Here is a 15,246-nt window from a genome sequence, read left to right on the forward strand (position 1 = left end):
CAGTGAAGTACCTGAAAGTCAGAAACCAAAACAGCGCCGTATGTCAAATGTTGTGTAATCTTCATTCGCATGTTTTCGTACACAGTTCTTTAATAAAGGAAAAAGATGGCATTAAATAGTGAGCAATTAGCGGCAGTTGATTGTATTTCAAGTGGACACAATCTTTTATTATTGGGAGCCGCAGGAACGGGTAAAACATTTCTAATAAAACACATTTGTAAAACATTAAAGTCTCAAAACAAAGTGGTCGCAGTTACGGCCACCACTGGAATCGCATGCTGTCTGTATGACTCAGCACAAACAATACACAGGTGGTCGGGCATTGGGGACGGAAGGTTTCATTGTAAAGAAATAAGACAAGTTATCAAGAACAATGTCAAATTTGCAGACGTGAGAAAAAAAAAACACAGATGTTCTTATTATAGATGAGTGTTCGATGTTGAGTAAGAACTTTTTTGAATGCCTTAATGAAGTTTGTAAACTGAAGGACGAGAATCAACTTTTTGGTGGCATCCAGCTACTGCTGTCTGGTGATTTTAGACAGTTGCCACCAGTACCAAATCCATTATATGGTGAGCAGGGGGAATTTTGCTTTGAAAGCAATTTGTTTTCGAAAGTGCTGCCACATAGAATAACCCTCACAACAGTATTAAGGCAATCTGACACTGAACTTATACATGCTATACATGAAGTTTCAATCGGAAATGTATCAGCGGAAACTGTATGTTTATTGAAAGTTTACAGAGACCTTTAGAAAAAGATGACAATTGCATTAAACTGTTTTCAAGAAATGAGCAAGTTGATGATTACAATAGGCAGTGTATAGTGGATTTTCCCGGTGAGTTATATGAATACAAATCAACTGATGAAGGGGATCGCAAATTCTTAAACAAAATACTTGCACCGCAAACTCTTTGGCTTAAGAAAGGGGCACCTGTCATGTTGCTACGTAATCTTTCTGACAAGTTAGTGAATGGTCTACGGGGAACAGTCGTTGATATCACTGAAAGTGGTCCAGTTGTGGAATTCCCATCATTGAATATGAAAATGCCAATGGAGAAAATCACATTTTCAGGTAAACAACTCAATTTTCCTATTTGTTGTTGAACTCCTGAATTTATAAGTGTTTTAAGGCTAAAAATGGTATGAAAATGGATATCTTAAAGTATTTAATTGCAAATTAGTTTAATTCTGTGAAGTGCTGCAATTTGTTTCACAATATATTGACTGAATTAAAACTAATTATGCTTTTATCATTTCAGTTTTCAGTCCTCCCATGAATACTGATGTTGCTGTTAGAGTTCAGTATCCAATCAAGCTCAGTTTTGCCATGAGTATACACAAATCACAGGGCCTAACACTTGACTGGTAATTTCTTTTGACTATTAATGGTTCTATTTTTTACATTGAAAGTGAAGTTCAATGAACCTATACACAGTGATAAAATCAAAAAATCATTAGATTTCAAGTCATTTGTTGCTTTCCTTTAGTATGTTTTCCAGCTGCTACTTTTTAATAAACAGATATAATATCAACAAAACTACAATTTGCAAATGTAATTGGACAATGTTTTGTCTTGGCACAAAAACACATTCATGGTTATCTTTCAAACCAGATTAAAGAGAATTCCAAAATAAGGATTTAAATAGATGAAATATTTAAGTCTGAATTCAGAAGGCAGTGTGTTAAGAAAATTATTGTGGCATTTTGTTTCAATATTGCAAATTGTAGATTAAATCTTTTAATTTATCACAGTCTGGAAGTTGATTGTCGTCACATATTTAAGCCAGGACAACTTGGCGTTGCACTTGGAAGAGCTCGAGAAACCAGGGGCTTAAGAGTTATCCACTTCAACCCTCAACTAAGTGTAATTCAACAACCACAAGTTGTAAGACAGTTCCTGAGTGAGTCCTCTATGGAACCAGTGGAAGACATTAGTTGTTGCAGATCAAATATAAATAGGTAAAAACAAAATTTATAAATTACCTGTAAGTTATGACTGTGGCACATAAACTGTGTTCATCTGCTTTTCATCTGATTTTATATACTTCAGAACAGTTTTCACTTTCTGCTTTTTTCTGGGTGCTTCCGAGGGATGTCCTTTTCAGACTTTCAAATCTGACACAAATGTTGAATAGTTCAAGAACAAATTCTGACATGTGGAATTTTCACTGTTTTAAAAGTTCTGTACACTTTACATTCTAATTACTTTTATTTTACTGTATGCACTGTTATCTTCTGATTTTCTTTTTGTTGTTTTGTATTGTTTCAAAGAAAAGTCATATGGAAGAGCAGCCGCACGATTTTTACCGGCATTTGCTTTCTGGGACACTACTTTTTGTCCAAGTACAATACTGTTTAAGGCCCTTCGATACTGTAGTGCATTTGGATTTGCGTTTGCCCCGTGGTAAGTTGATCTTTGCTGGTTAAAGGTGTTTTCAACAACATCTGAATTTATTAGAGCAGGAGTTATGTAAACTGTAGATTTGTTTTTTAGAAACATTTTACACAGTTGAATAAAACCTACTATGCATGACTGAATGTCTTCATGGCATTGTAGTGACAATATTTGTTTGCCCCTGTCCTTTGTTTTAACTGAAGCCTTATTTAGAGCACTAGTTTTCCAGTTTGCAAACCACTGGGCTACAAGGGAAAGTTCCTCCAATCTTGGGTCATCCGCAGTTTTTACAGGGCGCATATCCTTAAATATGTTTATCATTTTTGAGGTCATTTTAAGAATTTCAATCACGCCATTCAAAACACATCCCTTTTCTCCAAGATATTTCTGATATTGCATCATTAAATTCAGCATTTCTGAATCAAGGACATCTTCTGCTAGATGGTTCCTCATTTTTTGTTGGTTAGATGGATACAGGTGCTCATTAGTTAATTTTCTATGAAGTTGCAGAGCATTAGTTGTGTCCCATTTATAGCAGTCAATGAACATTTGCCATTGTATTGTATGTGAAGTTTCTAAAGTAAGGAGTCTAGTTGAAGATTTTGATGTTCCACTTTTAATGATATTGTTTCGTATTTTTTTTATAACATGTTTAGAGTCCATCATAAAAATCATGTTGGCAAAGTTACAAGGGCACTGAGTAGTGTATGTAGTACTGGCGCCAATATTAATGTGCATAAATGTCCTGTTGCACTGTGCCCCATCCATACAGGTATAAACTGTGTTGAAACCAAACATTCTCAGGCGGTCCACAGCTTCCCAGAACAAAGGATAAAGCCCATATGCTTGGATACCATCTGAGATGAAATGGGAAATAGGAAATCTAAATCCTGTGACTCCAAGAAAGACCAGCTGCAATGCATGTGTACCCAGCACTTTCTCATTTTTTCCTTTCCTCATAATGTTACTTAAATTTCCCTCCTCCCCAACATCCATGAAACCAGTTAATTCAACTATGTCCCCATTCTTACATATTTGGATGTCTGACTGAATGGACATTTCATCAATTATTAGCCCTCCTGTATATCCTTCAATTGGAATGTCTTTTCTCTTAGCTTCTTCATACATCCATGAGAAACAACTGCATCAAAACCTATTGTGCTTCCACGATTTAAAATACTGAATCAGTGTTGACGGGAGGGAGGACAAGTACTGTGTTGCTCGAAATGCTTCGTATGAGTGGGGACTCCTACAGAACCACTGTAAACAAACTGAGATCATTCCTTGAGTCCATCTTCTACCCCGTGGATCTCTGCTAGCATTTTGAGCCTGGCTTAGTACAAGTTCCACCATCTCGTCGGTTGCTCCAGGGATCATTTTCTTTACATCATCCTTTGAAACGGCTGATCCTGATACTTTATTATGAATATTGTTATTTATGTTAGATTTAACATCAGACTTACTGGAAATAGGGGTATTGTTTTCTTTCTCAGAACCATCTTTTGGTGTTGTACAATTAAAAATCATTTTTTGGCATTTAACACATGTGCTGCCCATTGAATTCATGGGAACTACTCTGTTGCATACTACTGATCTTAATCGTTTACCTTGTATGTCTTCAGATTGCCATGTATCTAGAATGTGAAATCTAGTCATAATCACATTTTTTGAAAGTTCTACACCTACACACAAGGTTATTTTACGTGCAGCATTTACAACAAAGTCAATTCCATTTTGGTCTCCAGAAAATGTACTGGAGATATATAATTTTTGTAGGTCAATAGATACCCCGCTTACTTCTAAAGCCCACTCTCCATTGTCAAAAAATGTTATTACTTTCACTATTCTGTTCCCATTACTAGTGCAGTGGCTGTCTATGGTACACTTAATACTTTTCTCATGCTCATCAGTCACTGTAACATCATTCGCAAGGAATCCCTTTATTTCCTTAATAGTGATAGATTTCACAGGCATAAAACTTTCTAGGGGTAGAAGAGTGATTCCATGGTAGGTTGTAACTTTGATATTAGTGTTCCCAGTTTTTCTTTCCTTTCTAGCATTTGGAAATACCTTTAAAATATGACCAAGAAACACCATTTTTGGTACCTTTAAGTCAACACCACTTTCTACCATTTCAAATTCAAAGGATGTGTACAACTTGTTCACTTCCACAAAGCCATTAGGCTCTTCCTTTACTCTTGAGAGCAACCTGAAAATAATCATACTTTTTAATTTCTGCTAAATGCATGAAGGTTTCTTCAATATAGAGTTCCTAAATTTTGTTTAAATCATCCTAAAGAAATTACTGAGATTCTGAAATAATCAACAAAATTATTATATCACACAATACTAATAAACATTTCATTTCTAGTTTGTATATAAAGGAATGAAAAGTTTAAGATGTAACAGTTAATCATGAAATTATTTCTTATAATCACTCAAGAATAAATTGGAATATTGTGTCCAGCAGAGTATTTATTTAAGTACATGTATTTGATTTACATAAAGTTACTTGCAATTAAAAGTATTGATAAAGACTACAAATCACCTTTTCTATACAACATGCATTATCTATGTACTCTAAAGTATCTAAACAGCTGCTATTCAGTAGTCAGAAGCCAGTCTATTTTATATTTTATCAATTGACCCCTCCTGTGAATACCCCTCATTTTATTTCAATTGTATCATATAAGTTTAATTCAGTAGTGATTTTCTATTACTGGTCTGTACTGTTTGCTATTCAGTCAGTAAATTTTCAGTGAACACCCCTTTCAATGATAAGTGGTACTGCCCAAATTGAATGATGAAACAGTCTATTAAAGAAATTTAGCATGGTAAAGGTTAATAAATGATGATTTAATAAGTAAAGATATGTAAGTCATGTCTCCAAATTTTCAAATGTATGACTGTTCCTTGAAGAATAACTTCAGATAATACATTATCACATTCATTTTTATTTTTTGTGCTTAAGTTATGAAATAGTTTTTGTGAAATAGCTGGTAAAACTGTTCAAAAATATTGTTTAATAAAAGTAATAGTAGCATTTTTATCATTTTGCTTTTATGAAATTCATTGCCACCTCATGACACAGTTTTATTACATGCAATTCTTTGGTCAATTTCAGAGAGCAACAGTTGACAGACACAGATCTCGCACTATTTACTGTAGAGGATTTAATGGCCTTAGATTCTATGCAGGCTGACACGGAGTTATATGATCAGCAACCAACAATAGAAGAATTTGACAGTGAATTTGATGAAATTATTTCATTAATAACAGAATTACAAAATGAGTCAGTCAATCTTCCTACTGATTTAAATATGGAAACAATTCTGAATAATATTGAATGTAAAACTGTGAAAACACCAATGCAGTACAATAGTAACAAGATACTGAAAGAGATAGACCAACATAAATACATCCAGTTCTGCAAGAATGAATATTGTAAATTGTCATCTTTCATTGAAGATTTAAAGATTAACCCGGCAGAACCTGTGTCAGCAAAAAATCTCTCTGAATTTTACAGCAAAGTACATAATTACCAAATCAGTGCTGAATTCAGAATGAACTGTTTAATGCTTTTTGAAAACAGAAGCTTTGGTGAAGATCATCTGCATATCTGTTTCAATATTGCAAATGAAATAAGAAAGTATTTGTTGAAGTAGAAGGCTGAACTATTTACTGTCAGTCAGAGAACTATATCAAGGAGAGCAGTGTCAAATGCATCACATGCACGTGTACGCTATGTAGGTGGTTACTGTATTGCAAAGGCATAAAAATAAGACATAAATATATACAGAAGAAAAGAAGCCATATGTATAAGACAGATGCATCTGGTCAAGCATTGTTTGAAGAATCTGTGCTAGCTGTCAGTATTCTAGATGGGTTAAAGCTAGATGAACATCATGTTATATCCACCACCAATGAGCCAGAATCTTTACTAGATGTTAATGGAAGACAAAAAGGTAATAGATCACTTACCAACATTTCGGATGAACTCTTCCACTTTTTCAAAAAGCTAACAGAAATATGTTTGTCTCTATTTATTGAAGAAAATTTTAATAAGTATGGTGGCAATTTGTTTGAACATATCAGAACTGAAATAATGGAAAAAAGTGATTTATATAATCAGTTTTGTGAGGTTGTAGACATCAGTATAAATAGAAATGAAGAGTTTTATTCAGAGACAGTTAATAAAGAGCTCAGAAACAAACAAATAAGTAATGTGTATAAGAAAATTATAAAATTGTTCTTAATGGTAATGGTCAATCAATTCAGGAAGGATATCTTGGAAAGTTTCAATATCCAAAAAAAGATGGCTCACAGGAAGCAAATCAGAGTGTCACAGACAGATAAAACAAAATCTGACAAAGGTAAGGAGAGTAATAAAAAAAGTGCTTTAATTGAAAATGTAAGTGAGGATCTTGAACAAGCTGGGCATGTTTATAAAAGTAAAGGAAAGGGACATAAACGAAAGACTGTAAGTGTTGAAAGAGAAGGAGAAGAAGAAAAGGCCACACGAGGAAAAAGATTAAGGCGAAAGATTGTTAGAATGGACAGTAGTTCAGATGAAGAACTTACAGAAATTGCACAGACGACTGCAGCTCACACAAAACAAAGAAAGGACAAAGATATTTCAAAATCTCCTGAGGCAGAATTTATTAACGAGGACATTGCACAGCCAAGTACATCAGGTATAAATGTAAGACCTGCACAAAGGAGTCGAAGAAACAGTACTGATAGCTCCACAGATGAAGATAAAATGAAAAAAAGTGAGGAAGTGACAGAGCTAAAAGTCACCGAAGAAACAGGTGAAGTAGGTAGTGAAAATATTGATGAAAGTGAAGATATTGATGAAAGTGAAGAAAAGTGTAAAGTTTGTGATACAGTCAATAAAGAGTTTAAAGGTGAGATCCTATGGATACAATGTGATGGCTGCAATGGCTGGCTTCATCGAGCATGTGCTGGACTTCAGCACCATATGAAGTGGAAAAAGGCAACTCGAAAGGGAGCCAAGTTTTATTGTTGTGACTGCAAATAATCAATTATTTAAAACAGTACTTTAAAACTTTAGAGCTAGCCAATATCAATTAATATTTGTAAATTTTTTATACCAAGATCACTTTAACTTTACCATTGAACTTACCAGGTTACAATCGACATTCTTGTGCTTGTGATAAAACTAGTGTGATAAAACTAGACCGATGAATATAAAAACAGTGCTTTATTTGTGTAAATACGGAAAACACGCAACTTTAAAAATTCCGCCAACAATCAGCTGTTTACTGGTTTCCTCTTATTTGATAGTTACCGAATTCTTATTGTTGGAAGCCGGGCACCAGAGGCGAGCCACCAGAAGTGACCAATCGGAGACGCGTTTACAAATATGATGCGTGCGCATTCCCTTCGAAATATGGCTGCATAGATGTTGTGATTTACACGGTGGAGAGGAAAATCGTTGTGTCTCTGAACTGTTGTCTGAAAGGCTATCATTTTTACATGTAAGTGTATTGATTTAATGTATTTCTTATGAATCTAGTGCAACTTTGGTGCTGAACGGCGAATATTACGTATTTTAGGCCTGTGTATAGACAGCGGAGTTTCCGGCCAGGAATCTACCGACCAACACAAATGTCAAATTTGAGGCGTCATATTGCAGGTATAAAATAAACCTCGTGGAAAACGAATGATTTTCGAGGCAGAGACATTCGTTCCACGTAACCTGCCACCAAAATTTTGGAAATTGACCGATGATTGTATGAGAAATTGACGTTACAAGCAATGACATTAGTTTTTTCCCATTGAGAAATCCTGAGAGATGAATACCTTGTAATAAATTAACAATAGAATTATATATTTTTGTTGGAAACTATTAATTTGATTGTAATATGCATATTGGATAGTGTTTTACAGGTTTCAGATGATCATTTTTTATTTTTGAAAATATGGGGGGTTGTAGTGTGGGGTTGGGGGGTGGGGGTCCAGGTCACGCGACGGGCACCTTTGGTAAAAAACAGCTGCATAGATAGGTAACAAGTGCGTGATCTAAGGTACATGTAGGGGTATGTTACTACTTTATATATATATTGTCCGTATGCGGTTGATGATGTTTGAGTTTGTCAGTTTTGTCTTGGTTTACAGCCTATCAGTCATATACCGGAAAGATGATATACATTTATATAGCTGTTTTTAGCTTACCTGACCATAAGGTGGTCAAGGTTAGATGTAGTGAACTGGCGTGCATTGTGCGTCGTCAACATATGGGTTGTTAACACTCTAGCAGTCACAGTTTTGATTGGATTATAATCAAACTTTGTCAGAATTTTTGTCTCAATGAAATACAGGCCAAATTCAAAAATGATTTATCTTAAGTCAAAAATTAGGTCACAGGAGCTAACAATAAGAAAAGCTTGTTAACACTCTAGTGGCTGCAGTTTTGATCCAAATATCATGGAAATTGATCAGGAAGGCTGTTTTGATGATTTCTAGGTCAAGTTTGAATATATGTCATCTTAAGTCAATAACTAGGTCACAGGAGCTAAAAATAGAATAACCATTTTAACATTAGTGGCTGCAGTTTGATCCAAATATTCTGGAAATTTGTCAGAAGGTTGTTTTGATGATTTCTAGGTCAAATTCGAATATGGGTCACCTGGGGTCAAAAACTAGGTCACACTACCCATATATGTAAAAACCTTGATAAAACTCTAATGGTAACATTTTTTACTTAATGGTCATCAGTCTTTGTCAAGGTACTTGTTAAGTTAATTGCTTGGAGGAGTTCGAACATGGGCCATCTCTAGAGGTCACATTTTTAGCTTGACTTTACGAAGTATATAGAGAGCTGTCCTACTCGCCCCGGCGTCCGCCCCAGATTTCAGATTAAAGTTTTGGTGCAGTAAAATATTTTCACCATAACTTTTTTCTTCCTTACTGCGTCCAGTATTTAATTAGTCGAGCTTCGCTGTCTCCTGTGACAGCTCTTGTTGACTCATTTGTCATCAAACTTGGTCAGGGTGCTTGTCTAAGACATTGCTGGGATGACGTCGATGGGTCAGAGGAGCGATCTAGGGCCATCTTTCTTTTGTTTATAGCTCGACCTTTTAAAACAATAGGTTGTTAAGTCATTTCGTCGGTTGGTCCAAAACTTGTACCTTTATCTAACTTTTAAGTTTCTTTGTTATTGTTTTCTCAAAATTTCCACTTTTGGGACGACCTTTTAGTAACCCGTTAAAATTTACTTTATCCTAAAACCCTTTTAAAATCTTAGAATAATAAAATTGAATTTGACATTGTGTATCAATATACATATATGTTTATTCACTTTAATAAAAGTACATGTAGTTTAACTCTCAATATGCCCATTTGTCCCATCATCGGTGTAAGTGCGAATCCCGCCAGGGACTTTGGAATCTTTCATGTGAGGAAGCCATCCAGCTAGCTAACGATCGTCGGTGGTTCTAGTCAGATACCCGCTGGATGCATAGAGTGGCACCCGGGGGATTCCTCTACCGATAAAGCTTGAAAGTCGCTATATGTTCTCTTCTGTGTTTGTGCGAGGATAAACCCAACGACCCCCCCCCCCCCTCAAAAAAACGAAAAAGAAACGAAACAAAATAAACTCTTATAAGCAATAGCAATGTCCCATGTGAAGGTTTTCTCTGTTTTTACCAGGAGGACGTCATATGGACATGGAATTAAGTTCGCTTCATCAGAATATAATAACCTTGTTTAATATTGCTCTAGATAAAGGATTTATAGCTGTCGGCAATATCAATATGAATGTTGTCCTGGTAACCAAAGAAAACCATAAATAATGGCTCCTTTAATAAAAAGATGACAATGAAAGCGGTATAATATTGCTGCAACGAGGTCCTTGTTCACATACCCCCTCACCCCTCCCTTTCTGGATTTTCAGAATTTTAATTGTTTTTCTTTTCTTAACTCTGTTATATTCTTTTTATGTAATTTTCTTGCGATTTAGACATAAACTCGCAATGTTCGACATAATTGGGAGAGATAGATAAGTTAACAGTACTAGTAATTGTTTATTTAGTATATTTAATTACCATATATTCATGTGTAACATTCTTTAAATAAAAATGTTATTGTTATAATTATCAATTGGACGACATTTTTTAAGATAAACAGTTTATTGCAGGTAAAGAAACCAAGGTTTTGTATTATAAGAAAAGTATTTGCAGATTTCCTCTGGCATACATTTTAGTACAAATGTCTGAGAAATACATCAATTTGTTGTTTTAAGTACATGATCTTGTCACTAATCCCTCATATATAAGCACATGTGTTTCAGTGATAAACTAATATTAACCATGTTATCAACAAGTCTTTGTGCATCGTCTAATACCCGCCACCTACATCCACTCCATCAGCTTAACTTATAAGTACCGGAATACCTTGGGTTTTCGAAGAATGACGTCGACTTGACTTATACATTTACATCTTGTATGAGAGTTAGATAGTAGGCGATGCTTCTTGAGTCCCATATCTTTTCATATCATTCCAATGGTGGTCTAGTCTGATTTTGAAGGTATCAATTGTTTGTGCTGAAACAACCCTTTCTGGCAGTTCGTTCCACGAGTTAACAATATTCTAATGGATAAAAATGTTTTACTCAGTAAAAGTCCTTTGTTTAGTTTAGGTTTGTAAACTTTAAGATGATGTCTTCTAGTGGCTGATATGATTGACTTCTAGAAAAATCTTTCTGAATTTCTAGTAATTATATATTTTTCATTAAGTATTTTATGGGTTTCTATTAAATCTCGTCTTTGGCGTCTGCCTTTAAAGCTATACATATTAATTTTTTTAAACGGTTTTTGTATTTAAGCTTGAACTTAACTTGTAGCATATTTCTGAAATCTTTCTAAACATTCAATATATTTGGCAATAAGGGTTCCACGACAGTACAGCATATTCTCTTAAAGGTATAACAGATGTTGGATATATGACTTTAAAGCTATTAATGTCAATATGTTTAAAAACACGTCTCAGTAAGCCGAGCATTTGAAATGAATGTAACATGTCTTTATTATATTAGGCTTTTATAAATTGTTGAGTGCAATACTGAATTCTAATGAAAAAAAAAAACGCTGCTGTCAAAATTATACTGGACTCGTACATGAAGCGTCCCGTCCAATAGAATCAGTATTGCTCAAAACCATGTTTAATGACTTTTTTATTTCCCGGTATCATTTTTGAAATTTTGACTTTAATTACCATAAGGATATGAAATGGATTTTCGGACTCTCAAAAATAAAAAAGATTCCGAGGCTAAATTGAGTGTGATATGCATTTCATAACGATATTCTGAACTCTAAAATGAAAATATTAACCTTTTTGACTCAGTTGAGGGGTCGTGATATGGATTAGATATTGGCTTTTTGGACTTTGGAAAATAATGTTTTCACAGAAATATACTTTTTATCAAGTTTTTATTTTATTTTAAATCGGTTTTGTATTTCTATTATACTCTTTAAATTTAACCCGAATGTGTGATATAATGTTTTCAGTGAACCAAATGCACGAAAAAAAATCAATTAATTACAGGTTAATACTATTAATTTTGCGGTAACTTATGAACTGTTAACCGTTGTAAAGTTATTAGAGGCACTGGGTTTGAATGAAATATATATATATATATCAAACATTCTGAAGTACCACCATACATATTTATTTGATAAGGGACTTGCTGTATACATATTTTTAGGCAACAATATGAGATTCTTGAATTTTTATTAAAATGAAAAAATATTGAGATTTATTCATGGATTGCTTCAATTCATCCGTTTTAACATAATAAAAGTTTTATAGAAATATCCCATGATCTAAAAATAGACGTACTGTATGATAAATGCACTGGCTTTACATATTAATACATAATTTTTGTTTAAATGATTGGTCACTTTGTTTACAAACACAATAAGTTAAAAGTCTCAATTTTGTAAAATATCAGTATTTGTTCAACTGGCGGGCTGACTGATTCACTCATATTTATTTTTTACGACTCATCTGCAATATATTTGAAGCAAAAACAGATCAGGTGTAAAAATGAAATGATTATAAATTTGCTCCGGTAAATTTTCAAGGAGTAGTTATTAGAGTGTTTAGTATTCTAAAAAATCATATAACCGTTGAATAATGACTACAAGATCAATTCTTTCAAATAGTGACCGAAAAAGAATTCTGCTATAAATAAAATTCAAGTTCGGAGTCATACTAAGTAAAACAACCTACATAATTAAATATTGACAAGTATAATTTGATGATATAATCTAAATGAAAGAGTACGATTTATTTAAAATTAAATAAAACAAAACAAGAAATACTCCACCGTATGATATTTATTGAATTTATATAAAGCTATATCTGATCATTCCGAAATGTTCACTGCATCATACAGTTTATCATGTATAAACACATTCATTTTTATTCCTTTTTCCCCACTTTCGTCTCTACTAATTGTTTTATGATAGTTGTTTTCAAGGAACTGCAAATTGTTGTTTCACTGATTGTTCACAATTGTCACTGTTGCAGAAAATATGTAAATTTCAACAATAACATACCCGTGCATATATTATTCATTATATTACGATATAACACCATTCAACATTGATAAATATATCATTGTATTTTTATTTCCCAGTTTCTACAATGTCGTCCAGCTCGGGTTCAGAATCATCAACATCCGGAACAACCGACACTTCATTGCCACGCTTTAGCACGATATCAAAATGTGCAATTCTGAAACAAAATTGGTCTGTCTTGTCGGCACACATTTGCCTAGGCTCAACGATTAGGTCTGACCTGTCAGACGAGCATTCAGTACAAGAATCATTTCGTCCTAAATTTGGATCACCTGCAAAATACATCTGCGTTACCAAAATGTTATATCCGGGCTTCTGAACACGAAAATGAATATGCGCGGGTCGAAAAAGTTCCTTTTTCGGATCAGTTGAGTAGGTACCAGGATGAAGCGTTAAAAAGGCATAGTGACCACCTTTCTCCGCGTAAAAATATCCTCTACAATTCTCCTTGAATAAGTAGTGTCCATCATGGTCGGCTTGCCAAACCTCAATTCGTGTACCGCTAATTGGTTGACATGATTCGTCTAGTATTCGCCCTTCAACTAAAAGATGGCGTTCGTTTTTGAACGCTGGGTCTCTATCACATATCTGTCGTCTGTGAGGTGGTCGCGGAAAATAATAAGGACCTAAAACATCCGGCGTTGTTGCCTTGCAAGACTGAACTTGCTGCTCAACACAATACACATTCATTATTGAGATCAAAAATAAAAATGTTGCAATGCATTGTTTTTTATGCTCCATTGCAAAAGGATACTTGAGATTCTATATTAATCAAAGTTTAATAAGATTTCTCAGCTTATGAAACTTTTTTAAGTCCTTGTTGTATTTTTTTTTTAATTTTCAAATATCACTGAATGTTTCAAGCTAGATGTTTCTATTTGCACACACAATTTGAGTATCACATTCGGAAGGAAATTTCAGTTATTCCAAAAGGACTAGGCAATTTATTCAATCTGTAAACACATCTGAAATTGGCATTCCCGCCTTAATCCCTTACAAGATCAGTCTGACGGAAAAATGTAAATAGGTTCTTGTCTTGAGGACAACGTCAAATGCTAAAAGTGATTGGCTTCGTATGTCCAATTCACTTCACAATTATTCACGACAGACAACTTTCTCGAGCATTTCAACATTAACAAATTATACGCACCGGAGATTTCCAGAAAATAAGATTCTTTAATTTCTGACATTTGACTTCATTCCATCTGGTATAAAATCCTGTGGAGAACTAATTATATAAAACATTAAGTAGCGTTCCGGGAGTAATGAGGTTTTGTTTGGTCTAGGTATTATATGTCCGCTAGATTGTATGAGGATTTTTCTACGAGTGGTAATTGCATATCATTTTACAGTAATTAGTTACCGTTGGTGCCTCCACGTGTTTGCTAATGAGGAAATGAGACATTATTGTAAACAACCGTCTCTGCTCTAGTTTTGATGGCAAGATGTTTTCGCGCGTGTGCTATACATTACTTCTTCCACATTAAGTTCTTGTAAACAGCCTAAAGTATAGTAGCACGTACAGTTATCTAAACATAAATTGTTCTGACCGTTCATAATCTAAGTAATTTGGTATATGCGAAGTTAGAAAGAAAGAAAGAACAAATACTGTTAAAACAGGTAAACGCTGGTGCGGCATATTATATATGTACTCCGCTATATTGTAGTCAACTGTCTCCTTTGTTTGCTTATTTTGAATAAGCAAATAATTCAACATTAAATTATTAAGCGAACTTCACGATAATGTCACTGTGTCGATAATAAAAGGGCTTGCAGTACAAATAGTGAAAAATATTGTATTTTTACTTTTATCTTTTGCAAATGCCGATTCCAGCCCAATATAATTGAATTTGCTTATTAGGCAACAGTAAACATAAAACTGTTATTTATTTTGCAGACAATATAGTTTAAAAAAAGGTAGGAATTTTTTACCTAAGACTTCAAAATTACATACATCTTCTTCCTCTTTGAGAATTAGAATATAATAACATGTGTAATCTGTTGTTTTATTGTTCCGTTCCTCTGTTGGTAAATATTCACACTGTGGTAACACTATTCTGTAAAATGACCTTTTTTCAATTTGTAAATATTAGCTTGCACGCAAATTACCTTGTGATAAACAACTTTTTCAATTTCTGTACTGAACTTTTTAATCAAATCAATCAGGGAAGCTTTATTCATTCTTTTTTACGACATTTGAGACAGAGACATTGCACGCGACACATCGGAGGTCAAGGTGACTTT

At 34.1% G+C, this 15,246-nt stretch overlaps 2 protein-coding genes across 2 annotated transcripts; both read left to right on the forward strand.

Moving 5' to 3' along the window:
- Positions 1 to 723: 723 nt before the first annotated feature.
- LOC132729940 (uncharacterized) lies at positions 724 to 6,063 on the forward strand. The gene is made up of 4 exons (XM_060715776.1): positions 724 to 1,075; positions 1,263 to 1,368; positions 1,756 to 1,962; positions 5,523 to 6,063. The coding sequence occupies exons 1-4, from the start codon at positions 724 to 726 to the stop codon at positions 6,061 to 6,063; spliced, it is 1,206 nt and encodes a 401-aa protein (XP_060571759.1).
- Positions 6,064 to 6,713: 650 nt separating this feature from the next.
- LOC132729941 (uncharacterized) lies at positions 6,714 to 7,439 on the forward strand. Its single transcript, XM_060715777.1, has one exon. It carries the CDS (start codon positions 6,714 to 6,716, stop codon positions 7,437 to 7,439), a length of 726 nt encoding a protein of 241 aa, XP_060571760.1.
- Positions 7,440 to 15,246: the final 7,807 nt, after the last annotated feature.

Source organism: Ruditapes philippinarum, unplaced genomic scaffold, assembly GCF_026571515.1.
Source record: "Ruditapes philippinarum isolate M1 unplaced genomic scaffold, ASM2657151v2 ctg1791_1_1_1_1, whole genome shotgun sequence".
Lineage (NCBI taxonomy): Eukaryota > Metazoa > Mollusca > Bivalvia > Venerida > Veneridae > Ruditapes > Ruditapes philippinarum.